This window comes from Pipra filicauda, unplaced genomic scaffold (assembly GCF_003945595.2).
Source record: "Pipra filicauda isolate LSUMZ 115617 unplaced genomic scaffold, ASM394559v2 scaffold56_size3634133_pilon, whole genome shotgun sequence".
NCBI lineage: Eukaryota > Metazoa > Chordata > Aves > Passeriformes > Pipridae > Pipra > Pipra filicauda.
In genome coordinates this window covers 357457-383215 of record NW_024104720.1, presented here as the reverse complement: position 1 = coordinate 383215, position 25759 = coordinate 357457, and the positions used below count along the sequence as shown (strand labels likewise).

The 25759-nt window shown below is 38.3% G+C and overlaps 1 protein-coding gene across 1 annotated transcript in view; it reads right to left on the bottom strand.

Annotated features, from left to right (window-relative positions):
• AHRR (aryl-hydrocarbon receptor repressor) overlaps nucleotides 1-25759 on the bottom strand; it is an 86105-nt gene that overhangs the window by 35558 nt on the left and 24788 nt on the right. The window contains exon 3 of the mRNA XM_027741052.2: nucleotides 23049-23230. Within this exon, the coding sequence (XP_027596853.1) occupies nucleotides 23049-23230 (182 nt within the window). The remainder of the gene's footprint in view (nucleotides 1-23048; nucleotides 23231-25759) is intronic.

Below are 25759 nucleotides of genomic sequence, written 5' to 3'. Positions count from 1 at the left end.
AGAATGTTTTAAAGCAGATAAAAGACATCAATTTTGGAGATGAGAATACCAAACTAGACGGACCACTGGTGTGACACAGTAGTGCACTTCTTATGTTGTTATATTCTCACTGCAATGCCATGACCTTGTCCACAAAATTTGTTGCAGACAGAAAATAAACAACAGATGAACAAGAGCAGCATCTGTGATGCGAAACAAAGTATATCACAGAAGTGACAATAAGAAAAATCAGAACCTTATGAGAAAGCCTGTATGTGACTAAATTTAAGCATATGATGAAAGACCAGTTTGTGACTAATCATTGCATCCAAACAACAAAAAATTTCTTTAATGATAAACAGCCTATTGAAATAAATTTGAGTCTGAAATATTTTTCAGAAACATAAGTAATGAGACCAAAATCCATTTTTACTGAAAAGACAGCTAGGAGAAAAGCTCAGTTCAGAAGTAAGCTACTGCAGTCTACTGGAATCTTTCCTGCTTTTTAAAAGGTGATTGTAAGAATTGCATCTTACTGAAGAAATGCAATGAAGTCCTGATAACAGATTTACTTTAAGAATATCAGAACATTTTTAGTCTCTATTGGCTACAGAAGATGTGCACAATTTTACCCTCTTCAATTTAGATCTGCAGTTTAAAACATTTAGGAATCAATTCCTGAAGGATGAAATCAAATAAAAAACCAAGCATGGAAACAAATACAACTAGGAGAGTGCATGAGAAAACATTTTTTCCCTTCTTGATTAAAGCAACCTGACCATTACTAACTTACGTGAGATTTACACAATTTTTGTTAGCCTTTTTTGATTTGATAACCTCTTTTCCAGGCCTGTGTTTCCAACAGACTATCTCCTAAGCTTCCACTCCTCAATTTTTATTGCTTTTATATCACTCTTTTCCCTTTATAATTTTGTTTGCAGCATTCTGCATGGAAAGGAACAGGCTAAATTCACACCTGCTAGCTCCAAGAGGAATTTAAGTCAGTATCTCTTAAAAGAGAGTTGAAAGAACACGTGTCAGTAGGCCAGTATATCATCCAAGAGACTGTTTAAAAATAGCCAATGCACATGATCTGGAGAGGATAAAGGAAACCTTTAAGATGAAATAAACACTGCATCTAAAATATTCACGCTGAGACCTTAGTGCGCAGGATGTGCATATGTTACCCAGAAAACCAAATCTGGATCCAACAGTTTTAGAGTTAGAAATATCATAAGAGCAATTCCTTAGTATCTGCTTTATATAGCAGCCATACTGTATCCAATATTAAAGGCAAAGACACATTTGCTTACCAGCGTACTTCAGATAAGCAAACACACTTGACAGAGGAAATATGAGAATCTCCACCTTTAAGTCAGCTGGATATCACGGCACACTGCTGCAGAACCACCAGTAAAGACACACACCCTACATAACACAGCGCTCTCTTTCTAAGGCAGAGCTGCTTTTCTTTGGTGTTTTCTGCTGTCTGTGGAGGCTGCCATGACGAGATTGACTGTATGAAGCCTTGAGAGGTTACACGAATCCAACAAGCTGTGGGAAAAATATGCCTGAGAGGAGGTCCTTGAGCTTTGGCTTTTCTATTTCAAGAAGTAATAAAACGTGATGAGACAAGATACAGACAAATGGAACTTCAGGAACATTATCTAAAAGTTTAAAAAAATTATTTCAGAATCAATTTTCAGGATAATTTTAAAACCCTGAACTATATTCCAAAGCCTTTTGGAATGCTGAAGAAAACCAGTAGCATGACAATCTGACCTAAAAGCTCAAATGTAGAACTATTCAACAACAGAAGTCAAAAATTGAACTGCCAGAACCCTAAACTGATGTTATGATCCCTGTATCTGTTAAATGTGTTTTTATACAGACTAAGATTTTAATGTATGCATTTAAAGACTAGTCCTGCAAAGCTATCCAAGCAGATGGACCTTGTTCCCAACTGGAATCCCTTGTAAGACAGAGGGCCTGCAGAGAAGACATTATGGTTTGTCCAAAAATAAATTGTTTTGCAGAACTGGAACCTTCTGCAGAAATAGAAAATGCATGCACACGATGTATTCAATTACTACAAGAACCTTTATTTTTCACTTCCTCACAAAGGTTTGGCTTTGCCTTTTTTGGCAGCCAGGTTCCATGCTCAGAAAAAGATCCCAAGCACATGTTAATGACCCTAAGCAGGCCAGTAGTGTGCTTACATGTTCTCTCTCCCTTAGCACAAGAGGAATTACGTTTTTTAAAAGTGCCACAGTCCTTACGTTGAGAAACAGAATTGGAACCTTCAAATTTTCTAAGCATAATAAAAAATACTGTCTTTAAAAAAGGCAGGAAAGGTAATACTTGAATGCTCTAAGACTGTAAATTGTGTCCCTGCCTTGATTTGCTTTTCAATTTTTAAAACCGGAGATTACTTAGATATAGTGATAAAATTAAAAGGCAGGGACAGAGTTCTTATCAGACTTGTCCCATGTGAAAATAAGGAACAACCAATGTTCTGTATTTGAGAAACAAAGTCCTAGCTAATAAAATATAACCTTTTCTCCAGTTTCAACTCTTCTGCATATGTGTTATTGACTTGAACAGGCAAGTCTGACTCCAACAAAGGTGCCTGTTAAATTGACTCATAGCAAGTTACCCAAGAAATAACTAGTATTCCTTATGGGATAAGGACAAGAATCTTGTCTCTCACTCATGAAACATATAGGATTATAGCTTCAACTTTCTAGGCAATTATATCCAATTGCAGCTTTCACTGAGTGATCAATGCTAGGTGAATAGTGTGTATAAAAATAATTATGATACATAAATTACTTCTAGTGCTTCTTATGCTGCCAAATTCCTCTAGATAAAAAAGGGTGATTTCTTAGTGACACATCAGATCTGTTTTACATTCATTACGTGACATAAACAGGAGTTTTTATTGCTTTTTCATCAGTTATAATATGATCTTCATTGCATATACACTGTGGCTTACTGTTACAGTCAGTCCAGTAACCACTGAAACAAGACTTATTACACTACACTAAGGAAAATATGAGTAGGTTTAAGGCAGAAAATGAAAACTACAAATTGCAAAAATGAAGATGCTTTTGCACATGTTCTTAAAATATGTGAAAGTTAGCTGGAGATAATATATACTCTAGAGCCCACTTTGTTTTAAGGCTGAGTATTTTTCAGAGGAATCATTATGCTGCATCCAAAAGAAGGTTTTTTTCTCCTGCCGGGGCAGATTTGCAGGGAGGAGGCTCATTTCTGCCTTGCTGGTCTGGCAGGCAGCAGAGCTCTATTCCTCTGATCAAGAGATCACTTTCATAACCACTTTTCTGAGGTCACAAATGAGTCTGCTGCAGTCACGCAACCCCTCGCCTACCAGAGCTTACTATAACAATACAGGTTCACAGAAACCTTTTAAAGAGGCAACTCATCCTTTTGACCCATGCAGATATAGGGCACGTGCATATTATTACATATTTGCAATAATATTTGGGATTCCCCCAAGTATGCCATGAGACTACCTTATTTCAATTTGAGCAGGGAATAAATGCATAGCTTGGTGTTTTATCTGGATGGAATAATGTTACCTGAGTAGAACTAAATAAAAGCTGAAGTCAAATGCCTAAACGATACTGGCACCTTTTACAAATATTTAGTTAGCCTGTTCCTTTTTATTATCTTAAAGGTCCAAGTCTGCCAACCATGTGCTACTGTGAATTATGCTAATTAAGATATTTAAAAGTCATGGTAAACAGTCAAACAAATATTAGATTCAATAAACAACAGATACAATTGCCCTGAACTAAACATTGCCCTGCTGCAGCGTTAGAGACACGACACAGAAATGCTAGACCAGGAAACAGGCTTACGAACTGATTCTGAAGGAATACTATGAAAGTACAACAAGTACTAGTTAGAGCTTGTTCCTAGGTCAGAAAATCCTACTTTATTTTAGCTGAGCATCCTTCAAATGACCAACACAGTAATCTCGTATGGACATGTCTTGCAGGTGGTAGATAGAATTACCTTCGAATGATGAGGGGCAGTTGGAAATTTAAAGAAAAAAGTTTAAAATATTTTTCCTCCTATGATAAGTCAACTCTACCCAATGAAGGGGGGGGCTTGGCCTATTTTCACAAGTAGTTAACGCTATGAAAGCGACCGTTGTTATTCCATCATTAATTATTTGCACTAATTACCTGAAATAAAGTTTTCAAAAGCTGTTAAATTACTTCAAAGCCTACAATTTAAAAAATTATGGTGGCTGTATTGCTCATTGATATTTTGCAAGGATTAGTACACAGACACATTTCATTTAAAGACAGCACAAACAGGCTTGCCCAAACCATCTTTATAATCCAGCTTAAGTAAGTAACAATAGGAATGAGGGCACAGCACTAAGCTTATTGAGGACTCATAGTGTGGGATGAGATGACTCATTTGCACACTGTCCTGCTATTATTAGACACACTAAACAGGTGTGCCCATACATGCCACGGACTGCTTCAGGGATCCTGGAGATGCACTCACAGGTTGTAAAGTACCCTTGGCTTCATCCAAAATGAGGGCTTTTTACACTTTAGGTTTGACCTTGATGTGTATGTCCTTGATGTGAGAGATCCCCTCCCATCTGCAGGGCACTTTGCCGTTTACACAAAATATTTCTAGTCTAAATTTGATATGAAACTAATGACACCCTAATATTGGCCTTATCTGTGCTCCAGGTCTCAACTATATTTACGGAGAGGAATTAGGTTGGAAGCTGGACAGAGGATTGTGACTTTACCACTGGTGGACCTCACTATCAGAGATCAGCGCACTCATGTCACGGATGGGAAGGTTGGGCAGTGAGGCAGGCGTAACCTGAGACACATCACCTCAGCTTCTCAGCTCAGACAAAGTGCTGGTGGAGGTGATGAGACAGAGACACCAGTCTATAAAGGGAAGGTGTCAACAGTGTCTGGAGTGACCTCGAGGGTAACAGTACCGGTGCAGACAAAGCCACGGGCATTTTTGAAGATAGGCCACAGTTTCAAAGATTTCTGAGACTTCTGAAGGTGTTGCCTTGAATCTTACGTTACTGATTTGTACCCATTCACTTACCACTACAACAACTTCCCATGGAAATGAAAAATTTACAGGATCAACTCCTGCCTAAAGAGAGATGTGACTTTGTCCATATTTATGAACTTTGGCTAAATAGCCAGAGGTTTGTCTAAAGTGAAGGAGCATTGGATATTAATGCAAATATTTAATTAACATGGCAATTTTTCCTTTCTAGTTATAGAAAAAGATACATGAGAATGCTGTTATGCTACCTTACTTTTACAAACAAATTATACCATTCTTCTGGAGATGTTTGGCAAAGAAATCATTGGTAACAGCAACAATGAGTTTCATATGGGCATTTCAGGGTAAGCAGCTGCTAGAATACTTGCTTCTCAGCTCTTTTCTGCAGAGCAGTCTGGCCACAGAGCTGATATTTAAAAAGTCTTGCCTTACTGAGAGTCCTTTTTATATCCCTTATTATATGAAAATAAAATATTTGTAATATTTTTTCAAGAATATGACCTCTTCTACTCAAAGACAGTGTGGTCAATTGCTCCATTTTCTAAGGACATGTAAGAAGACACACATGTGCCCAAGTCCCACTGGAACTGCAATTCTAGAGAAAGAATTGGTCAGTAATTTAGTATAGTGAAGTCAAGATAAACAATGACTTCTCGTATGCCAATTTCCAAATAATTGCTGCAAACTTGCCTCATTCTCTCCTCAGCTCTGATATCTTCCACCTGACAGTCAAGGATATGTACACCACCGAGATATATGTATCTCTATATAGATATATAGATATATAAGAGAACATGCATACAGTAATTTGTATTAGCTGTAAATCTGCCTGTACAGTACTTTTTTTAGTCCTTCTGTGAAGTTTATTTAATTTGAAAATTATCCAGAGAAATGCAATTCAGTTCATTTATACTTCAACTAATAATCCAAAATCAAACAATTTCATATTAGTGCACTATAAATCATTATTTAATAAACAAATTGACTTTAAATAGCTACTAAGAGGTATTCTTTCATTAGAAATAAGTTTAAGTACTGTGACAAATTACAGTCATTACAATCAAAATGTAAGGATTTCTGAGTAACTCAGTTGCAAAAATTACGGCAAGCATACTCACGAAATTGCTTCTACCCTCCCCCTCTTCCTGCTGCCCCAATGTACTGTACATACTTGATGCTCAGCTACCTTTCTATAATGGCCCAGTGCTTTCCAGACAGTTTCTGTCAGAAAGAGGAGGAAAAAAAGCGTTTTGCTACTGCAATGCAAACTACGGTCTAGCTTGGCCAGAACTGCTGAAGGATGCCTGGAACTCTTCTAGTACTGAAGAGAGCAGCAAATAATGCAGCTGCAGAAATTAGTTTAAAGCAAGTAGTTGTGACTGAGCCTTCCACATGCGGTGGTCCACACAACCTGTCCTAGCACAGCAAAGCCTTTGCCAGATGTGGAGAACAAGAAAAGGAGCTGAAGTGCCTAACCACTGCACCACAGCCACAGCAACACATCCAGGAGTTGATGGAGTCAAAGCAGGATGGGGCAGGCTGGGAACAGGGCAGCTGGAACATGCTTCTGCCTGATGTATTTTCCATTGGCCAGATGTTCCCCAGTTGACATGAGCTGTGAGATGCTGCATGCGCCAGTCCCGGAGGGTGTTCTGACCCCTGGGAAGCACTAAAGAGGCCCAGGCCTGCCCAGCATTGAGAAGGCACAAAGGTATTTTGAAGCTCTGATCCTCTCTTCTCCCACTTGGTCCCTCTGCCAAGTTCAGCTGCGGTGGGGGAACTCGGCTGTGGCGCAAGATTTGTTTTGTACATTAACCCAATGAGCTAAAGTACCATCTGAGACCAACATGTAGTTAATTGCTGTGAGAACAAATCTTTGAATTTCCTGACCTATTCAAAGTTTGAATTTCCCATTAACTCCACACTCCCGTACTAACAGATGGTATATAGAGTGTAGCTTCAAAACTTCCTGCATCGAAGACTATGCAAAGAGAACAAGACGAGATGAATTGTACACCCCTAGAAACCTGTTATTTATTTGTAGAATGGTAAAATTCTAAATAAATCAACTAACGTGCCCAAGCGGCCCCCATCTTCCGTGCAGATAGTGCTGGCTGAAACTCTTATGCCAAAGCTATCCCTGTCATGGGGAGCTGGAACAGCACTGGTTAGCAGAGCTGACTCATCAGCTGACTAGCCCACAACCTCAGCCACAAAGGACCAAAAATGCTGGTGGTGGCATGAAGCGTGTGGGTGGGAGCAAGGAATAAGCAATCATCTGTCAGCCTAATGCAGTACGGAGGGTTGAGAACAATCCATTATTTATTCCCCCCTCCCGCCCTAAGGCTTCATCCCTCTGCTTCAGTGATTCTCATCATCTTGACGCTGTGGTAGGGCTCTGTGTAGGGGAGGGAATGAAAGGTACATCCCCTCCCTGTGGCCCATGCAATGAAAGCATCAGCAGGCTATCTGAGCTCACCACACCCAGACCACATAGGGCAAAGGCCATGGAGCAGAATAGAAAAGAGGTTTGCCTGGTCCTTTTGCCCAACAGGAGACAAGAACAATGTCTTACTAGCAAAAAGAAAAGAAAAAAGAGATCATCGCTTTCCCACCACAGTCAGTCTGTTACTTGAGAGGAGAGATGGAGATCCAGTTCTGGAATGGCAGAGTGCAGATGTAAGAAAAAGTTCTTAGGAATGGAGCAAGAAACATAGAGAAAAGGGAGAATGTTGTAGCAAAGATGGGAAAAGGTGAGGGCAAAAAATCTATATGGAGAAAACAGGAAAATCTACAGATGAGGAACATGCAAAAAAGAAAATTTTAAAAACAGGTAAGGTGAGTTATTGCTAAAAAGGCTGCTAGAGAAAAAGAGGTGGAAGATATTTCTCAAAGATTTCAGAATAAAAAAGATTAACAAACTACAGACACCAAGAAAGATAAGGAAAGTCAGCAAGGTAAACAGCAAAATGGCATACAGGAAAAGTAAAACTGGCATATTTTTAATTAAAATCTTGACACTGATAAAATCCCCAAAATTGTTCACATGTATCCCATTATCTTCATGTAGATCTGAGTCCACTTTCCAGTGTTCTTTCCCTCCAGCAGCCTGCTACCACTGCTAATCTGGCCATATGGCTATGGCTAGTTGGTCCCAAATTTAACTAGCATGAAACACTCTCCAGCCAAATTACTGGAATGGTGAAGGTGTGAGCTCACCCCTCCCAGCTTTTCAATTGCATTTTTGTTTTGATTCCTAAAAATACATTTAAATTTAACCAATGTGTTTTTGAAACACTGAACCAGATTTTGAAAGCCTGGCTTGTATTACTTCACTAATGCCAAGGTTAAGAAAAACATAATAAGGAATTAAGGACTTGACCAGTTGTCTTTATGTTTCTTCCCCAACCAAACTTGTTTTCTGAGAAGGGGCTTTTTGCCCAAATTTTGCCTACAGTAGGTCTTTCCTGGCAGATTGCCTCAGTGGAAAGGAGATTAAGTTTCTCAATGTCCTCTTTTCTTGGAAACTTTCTGTTACATTTCCCACTGCAGGGAGTTCAGGGCACAGGAATATACAGCTTAAAAGTCTTCCCCATGTTTTTCACATGCTGTTGTATTGGCATTCGACAAGAGAGTAATGGAGAGTTTGCAGCTTTTCTCTAGCTGAAGAAACCTACCACTGTATCTCCTGAAGTAAAACTAAACTAGTTGAACATTATCTTCAGATATTCAGAAGACAGAACATCTGCTGAGGCTAGAATATTTAAAGTAAGCAAGCTGCTCCCTGTCTGGAGATCATGACTTTACTTGCCTGGATAAAGACAAGAAACAATAAATAAATTCCTCTTTTCCAAATTACCTCTTGGAACTCAGTGCTTCTACACTACTTGTTACTGCAAGGGGCACATCTTCTGTCCAGACACTGACCTGTCCTCCCACTTCATTCTGTCAGTAGTGACTATCTCAACCACATTACTGGTTTTAAAAATATTATCAGCTATCACCATGACACCTATAAGGTGTGATGGTAAAATAACCTTCAAACTGACATTATCTCTGCTTTACTAACCATAAGTTGGCAGCAACAAATGCAGGGTGCATCACTGTCTCCAAATGATATGGCACTTATTGCTGAATTTATTAAATACTTCTGAAGTCCTTGCTAACATCAATAGAAATGAAGAATGAATGTTGCAATATGCAATCCCTTCAAACTCTCTGACAGTTATTGAGTATGTTTGGCTCACAAGAAAGAACTCTTCCCTTAGATGGATATATAGAACTACATTGCCAGGGTTTAATACAGTTCTGGTGGTCCTGAAGAAGTGTTGAAAAGAATCAATACCTGATGAACACATTGTAATTTGAGAGTACTCTGCACCTTGCATGACTGCACCTTTAAGAACTATTAAGTAATTGCAAATATTGCTAATTTCCTCTCACAAAGGTTACTTGTTTTGAGATGTACAGTCTTTTTCTATATGCAGATTATTCTAAATGTAGATTAAGACCTGAAAGAAAAAGTATGGAAAGAAGAAATACAGTTCCATTTTTCTCGACTTACTGTCCTAGTTCTTATAATAAATATTGGAACATTTTCTACATAAATCTTTACATTCATCAGTTCGAGATGCATTATCTAGGCTGAATTATTTATCCTCTCAAGAAATGTTTTCATAAAGCATTATTTATTTTTCCATTTTCCATTCGAGGTTTATAGGGGTCATCTGATGGCACAATATCAGTTTAATAAATTATTTGGAACAAAATATAGAGGTTTTATGACAAGTTTTCACTGACACTGATATCCGACATAATACCAACACGTAGAAGATAGTGTTTTCTGTACATACGTGGAAACACTCGGGGGAACATATAAGATTAATATAAGGTGACATATGTTTTACAGCTATACAATTAGTAAAGTGGTTATGAAGTTGTCAATGAACTAGAAAAAGAAAACTTAAAATATGTTGAGTTCTGATTTAGATTTGATCTTTGCTTGTTTTCAGTCCTCTTCTCTCAATTTCTTTCAGCTGTTTCCAGTAAGTAAGTAGTGAATTCGTGTTGCAGGTTCAGAGGTAAATGGAAATAGCAGACATTTTATTTATTATAAAAAAAACTACAGGCAGAGATTTACTTCCTCTATATCTCCAGCTTGCTAGGATTTCAACAGAATTTTAGGGACATGGTGAGTTCACATAGTACATATTTGGCAAGATTGTTGTATAGCATCCAACTTTCACAAAAGTAAGTACGAGACTCTTTAAAATATGTTTTAAAGTCTGTTTGCAATTTCTCTTGGTAGTATTAGTTTGCTGATATGAATTCTGCTTCCACTTCTACTCATATAGATGTCAAGACTTAAAAAAAAATCTATCAGTTATATTACCTACATTATTGCCCCAAAAATTATAATGAAATTAAAACTGGATTTATAAAAGGGAAACCTGCTGTGCTTCATCTAAAAAAACTTCCATTTCATTTCATGGTGGGGAATGTTCAGAGCACTGACTAATATGTTACTGTCACATGAGATAGAGGAGAAAAACATCTATGTTAGTCGCTTGGGATTTCTTTCTAATAGCACAAAAAAGACACTAAATTGGATGCAATTAAATTAAGAAAAGCCCTTCACCATTGAGCCAAACAGTAGGGCCATCATATAGAAAAGTGAGGTAAGCTTTGCAGAAGCCAGCTCCCTACTCGTATTTTATGGCTTCCAAGCATCTCAGTATCTAGTCACAGCTTAGACAGGTATCTTCCACAGATTCAGCCATATAAACCATGTAATAAATCATAAAATTTGGGGTTTGACTAAATCATCAATGCATTAATTTACTTTCATACTTCTATAAACTTCCAAAGCATGTGTAGTTCTGCTTCCATGAGAGAAGATTTTTGTGCAGGAGGAATTGATGGGTCATGATTTCAGGAAGATCTTTTTGTCCATAAAGGATAATGTGAAGAAAATGAATGATAGCTGTAGGGGAAAGAGTCAAAGCTAGAGAAAGAAGAGAGAGGGCTGGTAAAGATTTGATATTTAAGGATTATTATACTTAGATGGCCTTGATGGGAAGAAGTCAGTCATAAAGATGCCCGTAGAAATGGCAGAGCAAGTTGCTCACTCAGAAAAATGGGCAAGAAAGAGAAATTATTAGCTGATTTCTGTGGGGCACAAATTCCAGTTGAAAATTGTAATAGGAAAAAATACTAGTAAGCACAATTAAAAACATTGTTCTTTTGTCTAGTCTTGTCACATCTTTGCAACATCCTGCTCTCATGTTTAGCCTTCAGACTGCATCTCATGAACTTCTCGGGGTCCCAGCAACCACCATGCATTTCCAGCGAGGTATATGAGACAGCATTTCAGAACTTCCTGAGCTGACTCTTTAAAGTACTGCAAAGTCCAAAAGCTAAATGGTAGTCTTGTGATTCAAATTATTTTTTTAAAGTCTTAGAAAGGAAGAAGTGTTTCAGATTTACATTTGAATGGGAGGCTCTTAATTAAAGATATTAATGAGTTTGCCTTCCAAAAAGTGTCATCAGAAATAATTCCTGGCTATATTTACACTACTCTGGTAAGCTGTGTTTCTCAGAAGGACTAATTCAGGTGGCCTTGTCCCCAAATTGACATAACCACTCTGCTTCTTGCTGCAGGACCCATCCTGTTTAATACCTCAGTCCTGTTTTATGTCTTTACTGATGATCTGAAGGAGGGGATTGAGTGCACCATCTGTAAGTTTGCAGATGACACTAAATTGTGTGGAGAATAGGAAGGCTCTACAGAGGGATCTAGACAGGCTGGATCATAATGGGCTGAGGCCAATGATATAAGGTTCAATAAGAACCAGGTCCTGCACTTGGGTCAAAACAACCCCAATGCAATGCTGCAGGTTGGGGAAAGAGTGGCTGGAAAGCGATCCAGTGGAAAAGGACATGGGAATGCTGTTTGACAGCTGGCTGAACATGAGGCACCAGTGTGTCCAGGTGGACAAGAAAGCAAATGGCATCCTGACCTGTAGCAGAAACAGTGTGGCCAGCAGGACCAGGGTAGTGATTGTCCCCCTGTGGTCAGCACTAGTGAGGCTGCACCTTGAATCCTGTGTCCTTAACCCTCAGGATAAGAAAAACATTGAGGTGCTGGAGTGTGTCCAGAGAAGGGCAACAGAGCTGGTGAAGGGTCTGGAGCACAAGTCCTGTGAGGAGTGGCTGAGGGAGCTGGGGGTGTTTAGCCTTTAGAGGAAGAGGTTCAGGGGGAACCTTATCATTCTCTACAACTACCTGAAAGAAGGTTGTAACCAGGTGAGGATTGGCCTCTTTTCCCAGGCAATTAGTGACAGGACAAGAGGATGCAGTCTTAAGCTGCACCTGGGGAGATTCATGTTGGACATTAGGAAGAATTTCTTTGTGGAAAGGGTTGCTAAGCTTTGAAACAGACTCCCCAGGGAGGTGGTAGAGTCATCAGCCCTGGAGGTGTTCAAGAAATGACTGGATGTGGCACTTACTGCCACTGTCCAGTTCAAAAGGTGGTGATCATTCAAAGGCTAGATTTGATGATCTCGGACGTCTTTTCCAACCCAAATGATTCTGAGGTTTTTTGATCCTTTTCGTTTCAGAGTTTTCTGCAGAGCTTTACTATGTGCTGTAACCCTAAAGTCAGGCAGTAGCCAAGTGGGAAGAAAAGCTAGGAGGACAATCTCCCACACTGTTCTCTAGCCTAAAACTATTTGTCTTCTTTGTCTTCAAAGTCCTTTGAAATTATGATGTGCCAAGATAAATTCCCTGTTCTGATGGATAAGAGGTATTGTCTTTCCTTTAAAATGTATCTGTGTTTAAAATAAGAAACAAAGTAAATCATTTTCTTGACAGTAAAGATACACGCTTCCTCTCAGAGATGGTAATCGCTCATGAAGCTGAGAACAAGTGTAAACCAAGCCAAAGTTCACGCCTGGGGGAATGCTTTCCTACCTCCCATCCACTACAGCAGTGATTAGGACAAAACTATTGCTAGTACCATCCACGGTCACTGCAATTGCTAGCAATTTCTGGAGTAAAAATGCCATTTTTCCTGTAATGAAAACAAGCCTTGTTTTCATATCCAAGGAAAACATCGGTTATAGTTTAACTAAGCTTAATACTAAGTTTTTTCTCAGTCTCAAACATCCAAACACAATTTAACTCAACAAAATTAAATCAATGAAAGTCCATTCACATAGTGCGTAGGATAATAGAATTTGATCCATAGGGGACTAGGAGAGTATTTCAACAGCTGATACCAGGCTGGGCCAAGGAGAGCCTTAGCTCTGGAGGAAGGATTAAGCAAGCACAGTGCTCCATTTCCATCAATGGTACGTGAAATGTGCAGTGTGAGATAACCATATGTACTGAGCACAAAAGCCTACTAAATCAGAGTGGTTAAAAATGACTAAGCAAGATGTAGGAAGATGAAGATCCACACTTAATGGTTCAAAGTATTTTGGGGACTTCACCTAACACTGGACCAATATAGCAGCTGTGGTTTGTGGGAATACCTATAAAACCAGGCGTCATGTGCATCTCTGACCATGTGTCCGGTTCTGAACGTACTTGTACTGGCTGAAACAGTGGAACTCTTCCAGTGCCAAATGCCCTTTGGAGAAATCTAACAGTCAAAGATTCCCCTTGTGTCATTGGTCATTTCCAGCTCCCTGGTTTTCTAATCAGTCAATAATATCAGGAGAAACATTGAAACCTAGAGGGATGTTCGTTTGAATGGCATCCAGCAATAGAAAAGTTGTATAAAATAAAGATCCAGAATTGAAAGGGGAAATTCCACAAGAAGAACCCTGATGATGGTGTGCTTCCCAAAGACAGCACAAAATCTGTATAGTCCAGCCCTCCTCATGCGGATGACTGACTCAGCCTAACAGCTCTGAGCTTGTGAGGTCTGGCAATATAAACAACCCACAGCACATGATACGAGTACCCAAGGAGAGAAAATATCTGAAACTTATTTATAACTAAGATCCTTCACTTGCCATTACTCAAAAACAATAGGTATGAAATTTACACCCAGTCTCAGAATGTGACACTGAACATAGTGATGCACTAACAGGTTCCCTTGATCTTCAAAGGTGACAGGAATTCAAGCAATTTAAAAGCTGCCTTGTTCTTCCTGAATATAGATTTATTCTGAAGTAAATTCTGCTTGTAGATTAACACTCCTCTTACAAAACCCATCTTGTTTGCACAAGGAGGTCCACCCTCCTACAACAAGGTACAAAGGAGAGATACAGTTCTCCTCTAAGAGTCATCAAAGGTCTCCCAGTGTCAGAGAGACCTCCAGGTTATCCAAGAGGATATGTAGTACAAAACAGCCTCAGTCATTTGTTACATGAAATTAATGATGTTCCTGAGAAACAAGGCAAAAAGAAAATAATGAACCATTAGTATAAGCACTAAGTCCCAACCAAATGGTGTCTCTGGCTATTAAATGTATTTAAAACTCTAGTTAAAATAATCCACTGCTTGAAAATGGGTTACATGGGCGAGAGTCAATGTGCAGCTGCTTTTCCAGAAATGAGTCCTGCCAGATCTCAGGGATGAATAAATGCAGCTATCCTGCTTAAAGTCTTGACATTTCTACTAAAATTTCACTGATGTAGTATTTTAGTATTAATTAGATAATGACTCGCAGACAGTAAGTCTTCCTTCAATGGTTTGCTTATGTACCACCTACACAGCAGAACACTTCTTTCAATTGCTATATTGCTATAAAAATGGTAAAACTAGAGAGCAGTAGAGAGCAGAAAATATTTCTTCCATGAACAGTCCCTTTTTGGCCGAAACACTCTGAATGTTGTGGTACTTTGAATATGTTGGTTCAGTACATCCACGGGAATAACCTTACCTGTTACCCACTCTGACCATAAATGTTTCTTCTCAGTACAAGCCATTCAATACGCTATCCTAAGAAACCTAATCAACCTGAATGCTTAGAGACAATCTAATAAGTTACGACTGTGAACTAGAGCAATACATGTGCTAAAGACTTTTTGTATGTTTTCAAAAAAAAAAAAGGCCTTTCTCTTCCAAGAAAGAAATCATTCAGGCATTCAGTTTCGGAGGAGAGGACTGGGAGTGCTCTAAATCAGTAGAAGATGTCTTTAAAAAACAAACTTGTAATTGTTAAAATATTCAAATATGCTGGGGACTTCTTGGCTCAAGGTATCTGCTTCAACCCTAACTAAGCAGAAAAACACAATGGAAATCCTAGATTTGTAAATCAAAGTACAGGTTTCATCAAAAACTAGAAGCTTGAGGATAATCTGAAAGCATCTAATTATTTACGTAATGGAAATCAATATATAAGTCATACAAAGAGAAGATTGTTGGGAACAAAGAGATAGAATCAAGGAGGTTGTTGATTTAGGCGATTTATCCTGTTCTTAACATAGCCTCTCATAATATTTATTGGTATTTCAGATCTTTCATTATTTTAGTTTTTCTGTATCTGTTCTAAATATACCCATTACAAAGTACTTAGAGAAAGTCCAATGAAAGAACATGAAGATGAAGAGACTGGAGAGTCTCCCCTATGAGAAAAGGCTGAGAGAGCTGGAACTGTTCAGCCTGGAGAAGGGAAAGCTCAGGAGGGATCTCTTCAGCGTATATAAATACCTAAGAAAAGGATGCAAAGAACAGCCAGAATCTTTTCAGAAGTGTGCAGTGACAGGACCAGAGTAAATGGTCACAAGCTGAAGCAAAGGAGGTTCTCTCTGAACATCAGGAAACATATTTTCACTGTGAGGGTGACCAAGTTACCCAGGGAGGTTTTGAACTCTTCACCCTTGGAGATATTCAAAAGCCATTTGGACATGGTCTTGGGAAACTGGTTCTCAGTGGCCCTGCTTGAGCAAGGGGGTTGGATCAGGTGACCTCCAGAGATGTCTTCCAATTTCAACCCTTCTGTGAATATGGGATTCACTAAGCTTACGGTTCTAAATTTAAGGGAAAGCTCCAGGCTACTGAAACTAGCTAATAAATGAAAGAAGAAATTTTCCCTTGGAAATGTATTCCGTATAGGTCATAACTGTAGTAATAAACTCAACCATATGAATTTAGTTTCAGAATCAGTTGAATCTTGTTGTGGAAAAATTTTCCATGCTTAAGTAAAATCTAAAAAACATATTTATACTAAAGAAGCGGAACTTGTCAATCCAGAAAAAAGAAAAACAAAACACTTCATCTGAGAGTTTGAAAAGAAAGCTCTGGAAAAACAGAATTGATAGAAAGAGACAGTGGGGTAAAAAAGGATGCCCGAGAACTCCAGTACATGCACTGCAGTGGAATCTTGGATCCTCAGAGCAGTAGCTTTGCTTCAGGTAAGCAGCACTTACACAGCAGTGTTAAATGGTGTTATGGTGCAGATTATGCACTGAAAGCAAGATCACTCTTTGTTTCCTTACCCATGAGAAGTTTTAATATCTATTTTCTGTGAGTGTTAATGCAGTGTCATGCAGGTCACAATAGAAACAGGTCTGCAGGGGGGACTGCAGCACTGAATATTCAAATACTACAACAAATAAGAGCCTAAAGGGTTTAAGGAGTGCATAAAGAATCTCAGTCATAGTAGCATGCTATTGACCTAGGAGAGCAACAGCCATGGACAGTACAGGAGGAGAAAAAAGCTGAAACAGACTGCAAGTAATTGAGGATACTAAAAATCAGGCCAGCTGGAAGGAATCCTTTTTTGCTTTCTTCTTAAAAGGGAAAAATTCAATTTCCATTGAAGACAAACATTGATGGGAATTGGATCACACCAAACACATAAGTGGGTAAAAGGAAATGACCCACTAACATAAATGCTAAATCAGAGAAAGACAGAAACCACACAGCATGTGCTATCCTGCCAAAAATTAAAAAAAAATAAATATATTAAAAAAAATTTAATTGGAGGGGGAAAACAGGTTAGGAGGAGGAAGGGCAGCTTCCACAAAGTCCTGGAACTGATGGTTCTTACAGCAGCAGCAATCCAAGGCACAGCAAGATGAAGACAGCCTCCAGAAGGGAGACTTCAGTACACCTGGAAAAATCACAGAGGAGAGATATCTAAGGGAAATAGGACCTGGATGTTCCTTCAACAAACCAATATGTAGGACATAAGTGTAAACTATCTCAGGGGCAGCGAAGAATGGGAAATATAAGAACAGACCAACTTAACAAAATCTTCAATGACTGGAAGCTCACAGAAAATCTTTTTAAAAAACTAGTAAAATAAAGCACAAATGTATAAGAAGAGAAACAGAAAAGCCAATGCATAAAGTCAGATGTAGCAAGAAAGGGAAAGTTATAAAAAGCATGCTGGAAGTCCTTTAACCATACAAGGTTGGGAAAAGAGTTTTCGGTTGGGAAAAGAGTTTTCTGCTTCTCAGCAGAGGGGAAGCTACAGATGATGACAACAAAAAAGTTTAGTGTTTATTGACTCTTTTTGCTTCCATCAGCTAGGATCAGATACATACTGACAAAATACCTGGAACAAGGCTGCATCTCAGGTGCTTTAGTTGCGTTTGGTGAGACTCATTTTGGTGTATTCTGAGACTGCACTGAAGCATTACCTATTCCTCTATGAGGAATCATGATATTAAGAGGAGATTCTGAAAGACTAAAAGAGGATAAACATGGAGCTTGTCTTTAGAAAGCATTGGAAGAGGAAACCAAAGGATATTGGGACCACCTCGCTGAGCTTCAATCCCTAGAAAAGTCTTGAAGAAAAATATTGAAAAATATCAACAGGTCTGTCAAGGATATGTTGTCATGTAAAACTAAATTAACTACCTTTTACAACTGGACGGTGGATGAGAAGAATAGCTATTATATGTCTTCTTAACTTTAAAAGGCTATTGATACTGTCTCACAACATCTTCATAAGTAAACTGAAAAATCTGGTTGGAAGGGGGACTAATTTTAGTTCAGAAACCATACTATGAGAGAAGTTATCAGTCATTTGCTGCAAAATGGAAGGATGTATTGCACATACGCTAGAGCAATCTTGAAAAAAAGACAAAAGCTGAGCAAAAATGATAAAGAAAATATAGCTCTTGTTAAAAAAAAAACAAAACGGCAGGCCTGTTTTGTCTGAAGAAGAAAACAGTGAAGGAAACATGGGACAACTTCATGGCTGTAAAAGCTGAAAAAGCAGAGGTGCCACGAGAAAAGGAAACAAAATTTTTCTTCTACAGAAGAAGGGCTTAAACTGAAGCAGGACGGCTCCAGCTTGGATGTTAGGGATTGCCGAGGAAGGTGCGGAATCACTCATGTTGCAGATTTACAAGAGCCTTAGACAAGGACACTCAGGTTTAGGCGTAACTCATTCTTTGCTCAGGAAAGTCCATTGCAAGCCTGTTTCCTAAAATTTTGAATTCTAGGTGGAAGCAGATGAACTAACATTTGTAAACAAATTTCTCCAACTCTACTTTGTTTCTAAAATTCAGTTTAAATCCATATATAACTTCCGTCTAAGACAGGTCAAACAACATGTCTCCATGTTTGATTGTCACTGCTTTTGCAAAGATCTAGATTACAGTTTAAATATAAGACTTACAGGAACTTTTAATATATTTATTCCCAGAGTTCAGCTGTGAATCCCTACATTCCTTATTTAGTCATCCATAAATCTATCAGATTTTTAACTTTCAAAATCAAATGAAGTCTGGAAGTAAGTAAATACAGAGAAGACACTGAAGTCTGAAATAAATACAGAGGTTCAAAGCAGTTCTCTGAAGGAAATTTTTGTTGGGATGACACTGTTTTCGTATATGCATGCATGTCTTTGTGTTTGCATATGTGTATGTGTGTATAAATACACATTTGTGCATGCAAAAAATGTCCAGATGGGAAAAATAACAAGCTATGGAATAAAATTATGCTTTATATAAATTATGTAGTGAAGGATTTAAAATACTCCCGCTTTCTGAATAATCCAAAAATTGATCCGTATCAAGGTCTCTACATTTGCTGTCTGTAGTCAACTACAGACTGTTGACTGTAGTCAACAACAGCAGCTATCATTTGTCAGGAATGCTTATGGCTAAAAGGTTTAACATTAATGTAGGATATGTTGAAGGACAATTCGAGTGGCGTACTGACACAAGGTTACTTATACTAAGAACTGAAAAATGAGGAGTTTTACAGCCCTAGTTGTAATTGTGTTGGCCTATCTAAATTGTCATGACTGGTTTCTTTACAGGTACTGTGAAACTGAGTTAGCACTCTCTCTCAGAAAGGGTCTGAGACACTAAAAGAACATGGTGCTATTCTTTTGACATCTGTTTACAAAATAATTACCTATACTAGAAGGTAACAATTTAAATGACCAACAAAAGAGAGTTGGTTTAGAAGTGGAACAAGATCAACATTTTTCCACCAATGGAAAAACTGATAAATAAGAGGTAATACAGGATGTATTATTGAGAGTGGTAAAGGAAGACAGACTACAATTAACAAAGATGGAATATGTCCCAGAGAGAGGCCCAGCAAACTCAAGTGGTCACAGACACCACTCCACTCTCACAGGAGCCCCATCCAAGGCAAGTCTTTGTCAGGGTCAAATGACCATAATATTTTCCTGTAGCAGTTGGTGTCTCTCAGTCTCAGCACTAATTCAGACCCACGCTGCTTTATACAAGAGATCTGGTGAGACTGGAAGGTTATTGCTGCAAGCCCTTTTTAAGTGCTTATCAGGAAAATGCAAAATGACTAAATGCATATAGCTTGGAGGGAGCGGGACTATTAATAGAGCCTCTGCCAACTGATAACAGACATATGAAGACCCTAAAACAAGTAGACAGAAGAATTATTCCGAACCAAAAGGAGAACATATCTAAGAATGAGGGAGGGAATCAACCACAACAGCTTAAAATAAATCCTTGGAATATCGGTCTCAACAACCAGATCTAAATTTTGGAAAGGAACCAGGCCTTTGCTTAAACAATTTAACTAAGATGAACTGGCCATATACTTCAAGGTACTAACATATAATGGTCACTAAAAAGGGAATAAAGGACAAACATATTCTCCATCCCCTAATACTTCATTCTCTGCAAAACGATTTTCATACTTGAAGTCAGTATGGTGTGGTCACACCATGCTCTCCAGTTGTCTATTGTTCTTTATAAATATGTTTGTGTTGCACACTGACTACTGCAGATTAGCTACTGAAAGGACACCTAGTGGAAGTAAATAAGTGTGTCTAAAAACCGCTGGGACTGTTGAAGGTAATTATAATTGTCACAGGAATTGCTGAACTATTACAGGTTGAATCTGCAATGTAACATATGAATTTATGTGTCAAATAGCACTACTTGTATTTTCTAAAAAATTACAATCAATATTCTTAAAAGCACATTTTAAAACCTGAAATTTACACTTAACTTCCTCAAAACTCAGATAATAGTTTTTTAAACAAAAGATGCACATTACTGCGTATCACAGAAGATTATGCATTTTAATTGTCCTGAATCTCCACTGTATCCATTTTAGGAATATCAGATAGCCAAAAAGAACTCACTACAGATATGTTTTGCTTGATATTCAAGTCAAATTTCATCTTGGGCATCATCATTCCTTGGGTCCTCCATTGTGCCACTCTAAAATATCTTAAGCAATTCCTTCCCTTCTCGTCTTTCTCTCCTATGAAGAGAAACAGCCAAAGAATATAAATTGTACACATTTGAGCTAATTTTACTCTTTTTTTTCTTTGTCCATCCAACTTTATAGTCTTGCTTGTGTTTATCCCAAACCCCTTAATATGTACTAATGCCCTTGTGACCAGGAGATGCCCACATCAGAAAGCTCTATTCCAGATGGAGTCATGCTGGTCTCATGCAGAGAGGGATTATAACCTTCCTGTGTAGTGACATGCTGCCTCTGGGCAAACAGACCAAAATCCACACTTGGTTTTCTTGTTTATGTCAACATATCATATTACAGGCATGGAACAATTTGCTGACCACTGTCCCACTTCGATTATTGTTTTTATGTTCTCTTTTCTAGGTTTCTCATTTCTATTGAATACCAGTTCCTTTGTATTAATTTTCCCTGAGTGAATTAGTGCAGATTTACTAGGCTATTTTTCCAGAAATGTTTTTTTATCCAATTTTATAACATCTCTGTATGCCACTGGTCGGTTGTCTGTCCTCAGTGTTTATAACAGCTCCCAGTTTAGTGCCATCCTTTGATTTAAAAAGCCACAAACAAACAATTTTTGCTCTTCTATCCTCTTTCATCACAACAAAGATGGAAACGCTGGGGTGGATATTTTTTGTTTGCTTTTTTAGGCGACTTCCTACCAAAGTTTTTACTTAAAAAAACAGATTTTGCTGTATTTCTCCACAACTACAAGAAAGATCGTGATGCCCACGAAGGATATGGCAGCTTCTGCCCTTACCCAAACATTAGCAACCCTTCCTCATGCAGCTCTGTTTCCACAGCTCACCTCTTCTCCACTTCACCCATTCAAAGCTCCAGCCTGCTCTCATCTTAAAATGGCGTGTAGTTTCCTTCCTTTACTATAAACAATGCTAACTGTAACCTTAGTTTCATGATGTAAACATTTAAAAATAAGAATGAAGGGAACACAAAGGATGTGTTCAATTAGGTAATTTGGGGATTAAATTAAATGAAATCTCACAAAACATTGAACATGCAACATTTCAGCATAATGAAGTCTGGCTTTGCTTGTTTTCCTTTTATCTCATCCCTTTAAAAAAAGGAGACAATGGATTTGAGAAACTCTGACAGAAGAGTAGTAAAGGCAGATATTATTGCTTGTGAATCTGAAAGAAACCAAAAGTAAAGCTCAGAGGAAGGGACCATAATACTCAAGTATGTGCTCAAAGGCAAAGAGAGGCACTCTGTAAACTGCAGGATGCTGGAGGTTGGGCAACCAACTGCCACAGTTGACATGGGAGGCTCCTGCTATCAATGTCAGGTCCTGCAATGTTGTCAGCTTGTAAAATACCCTGCAGCCTGCCAAAGTCTCTTCAACCTGGTATTTCTTTTACACTAAAATATATTTTAAAAGCAAGAAACCAACTAATAGATATTATTCTCCAGGCAAAGCCAAAAAACATATATACACTGTGCATAATAAGGAATAGTAACAGGAAGAAGTAGCAAAGAGTAGTAAAGGAAAAATAACGTCCATTAAAAAAATACTTCTGTTTATCTCTGCAGTCCACCTATAAGTTTTGGTCAACTATACTCCTTCAAATGGACTTTTTTTTCTGTTCTAAAAAACAATTCTAGAGACGATTTTCATGGTTAAATCCCTAATCTGGATTTTGCTCTTGTGAACTCTTCAGCAACAGAAGAAACTCAAACTGTCTTCAAATTTGGAAGAATTCTTTTTATGTGCATCTGAAAATTCACATTTGGCTTTCACTGTGTCGTGTGCCAGACAGCTACAAAAACAAAGCATAGCCTCTTAGAGCTTTAATCAACACTTTAAACTTTGAACCTCTCTTATCCTAAAAGATGGTGATCATTTTGGCTTTTCAAGCAAGCCCATTTCCTTCTGGCATACAGCAAACACAGGCAATACAGTTGTTGCTTGACTTTCACATCATACTTAAACAGGCATTTTGAAAACGCGTCATTAGCAGCTTCAGATAGGGAGTTCAAAGTATCTACAGGTATTACATCTATGCCAAGATTCTTTGCCAATTTAGTGATTTTAAAATTGTGTTTTCCCATTTCCTAAAGCCTACCTAGAAAAGATGGGCGTTATCCCATTATTTCATGAAAAACACAGAAACAGCATAGGAAAAAATGCATGAAACTTTCAGTGCAATATCCCATGCACAAAATAAATTCAACTACAGATTTTTTCCATGTCTTTATCAATATAATACTGCTTGTCACTTTTACTCAGGCTTAGTACAAAGCAACAACAAATTAAAGAGATGCTTTTAATGGGACGTTGATATCTTAAGGAAACCTACCTTGAAAGAAACTTTTGACTCGGAGATAGCTGACACTGAGGCGCAAGACGGAAAGTTTGTCCAGCTTTGATACAATGTCAGGTGGAAAAGGCAGGAGGCTGGCCAGATGGTCCAGTTCCGCATTCAGACGGTCCCTGTGTCTCTTCGAAGGATTCGATTTTTCATTCCCGACTGCAGGCCTTCTGTGGTGGAGAACACATTTTTGATTACCCATTTTACTTCCAGGTAGTACAACCAGAGACTGAGATGTTGTATGCAAATAGTTGATAACAGGAATACTTCACTTAGCTTCTATGGAAATCTTTAAAGTTTCTGTCTCCTGCCAAAAAGAGATTTACTATTCTGCATTTGCCATGGTGCAAAGACATGGACATTGGATTCTCTTTTCACATCTGCCCAGTGAAAAACACATGGTATCTCTTGCTTAGGACCCTCTGGGGAGGGTCCCTTAGGGGAGTGGGTACTATCTTACTGTTCTAGTCAATACCAGAAAAACAATTTCTCTTCTATGTTGTACAAATAAGGGGCAGACAAGCAGAAGAAAATTACTAATGCGTGAACCTATTCAATGCCCAACTGTATTCATCCAAAGCATCTTAGTTCCCTCCATGTAATGACTCAAAGTTAACCTGTGGGTCAGTAGATAATTAAGAAAAGAGCCGATCTTTAGACATGGTTTTAAAAAGTGTGGGAGGCAAGGTAAAGAGCTGTTCTTTCATCAGGCTCCAAAATCCTGTGTACATTCTCACATTTACCTTCCTACAGCAGAAATAACAGAGATAAGAATTTGGTTTCTCTCTTAAGAACGTTGATATTCCTTGCAAAACATAAAGACCTATGTTACTCAGCTTTCTAGGCCAAGCACTCCTAATTCATCCCCATTTTGTGTTCCTCTCGTGCAATGTACAGTACCAGATAACTTAGAAAAGCTGTTGTGAAAATTCATTAAGATGAAATACACCATAAATGAGGAACCTCAATTTTGGAGTGTCTGCTGATATTCTCACAGAACATGTAATATATTGTTCTCAAGAGGGAGAAGAGGAAAAGCTGGTGCATTTGCAAACAGAAATGGGAATATTATTTCCAGCATAACAGTGAGAGGTGCTAGGTGCTGAAGCACAGACTTATCTATTAAACAAGAAGACCTGAGCAGAAATTTGAGAAGGTGGTTCCTTTCAGTAGACAGCTATTGCTGGACCCAGCAGTAGCCAAATGCCAGAGGACAGTGGAGCTATAAACTACACTGATCTATGGTCTCAGAGGGAGTGCAGCAGCCTCCTATAGTTGACCTGGCATGTCCCAGGAACTTTGGGCTCTGTCAGCTGGACCTCCACTCTGGTAATGCCCTTGTTCAAGTTCTTATTGTAACAGTGATGTGTTCTTCCTGAGGTACCTTCTCCTGAATGAGAGACACTGAGAGAAAAATCAGGGAGGGGAGGATAGAAAAATACTTAAGTGTTGGAAATGGTAGGCAAGAAAAATATGGTTGTGCTAACAGTTTCCACTTTCACCTCAATAAAACCAAGGATCATAATGTTATGTAGCTAGCTGGCATTCCAGTGGAGTATGAGAGTAAAACTAATTATTTGTTGCACTTTATTACTGCATTTCCATGCTTCACACGTTTACTGCATTCTTCAATCATAATTTTCATTTTGAGCATTATTATTTCACAAAGTGGTTAATGTGTTAAATTATAGAAGTATTAATTTATCATAACTGAGATCCTAAAAAATCATGCTTATTAAAAAATCGTGCAATTAGTAAAACAAAAATCAATGTTTTGTATATGTGATTGCTGCTAATTGAAAACCTCTTAAAGTAAATTAGTTATGAAAAATTCATTACTACTTTTGAGAGCCTCACTTCATTTTAAGAGGACAGCATCAATGGACAGAGTGAATGAAAAAAAAATGTCTGAGGTAGATGTCAGTGAATATATATCTAATTTCTGGTTTTTCATTCAAAATCGCCAATACTGAAATGTGGCTCTTCAATAACTTAATGAGTTGCTCTCAAAGATATGGAGAAGACTTCATTGATTTGGATCAATGAACAACTTTTCACCGCCAGAGAGCAAATTTGCAACAAATAAAGTAATCAACAAAGAATGAATACTTTTTTTTTACTTTTTCTGAGCTAACTATTTTTTGTGGTATACCCTGAAGCTCAGCCATCCTATGACACCAGAATGATGTCTGACCTGTGAGAGCAGTAGTATTGTGGGAAAATAGTCTACAGCTGAGCAGAAACTAAAGCACATAAGTTTTTGCTAATTGGTCTTTATGTCTGACAAACCAGCTGAAGCAAGGAAGCAATTTAGGACAGAAAAAATTAATTTTAATAAGGAAAATTAAACTGATGAGTTCTAAAGGTAAAAATCTTGAAGAGTAACATGGGATAGAAATAGAAGTTGTTCAAGCCTACTTATTGCATAAAATAGTGACTGCTTTATGCCAGAGAGGAATGGTTTGAGGCAATTAGGTGGGCTGCCTTTGTACTGCCTGAAAGAAATAGTTTTCTGGAGGCTGCAGGGAATGGTGTAAAAAGACCACGGGAGAAAGTTCAGGACAAAGTCTTCCTGAAAACTCAAGGAAATGATTCAGTAAGGGAGTGAATCCAAACAAACAGGGGTTTGATGTAAATTGTAATTAGGTGCCAAGTGGATGCAATTTAAAACAATGCCAGTGAGTTCCATGCAAAGGCTA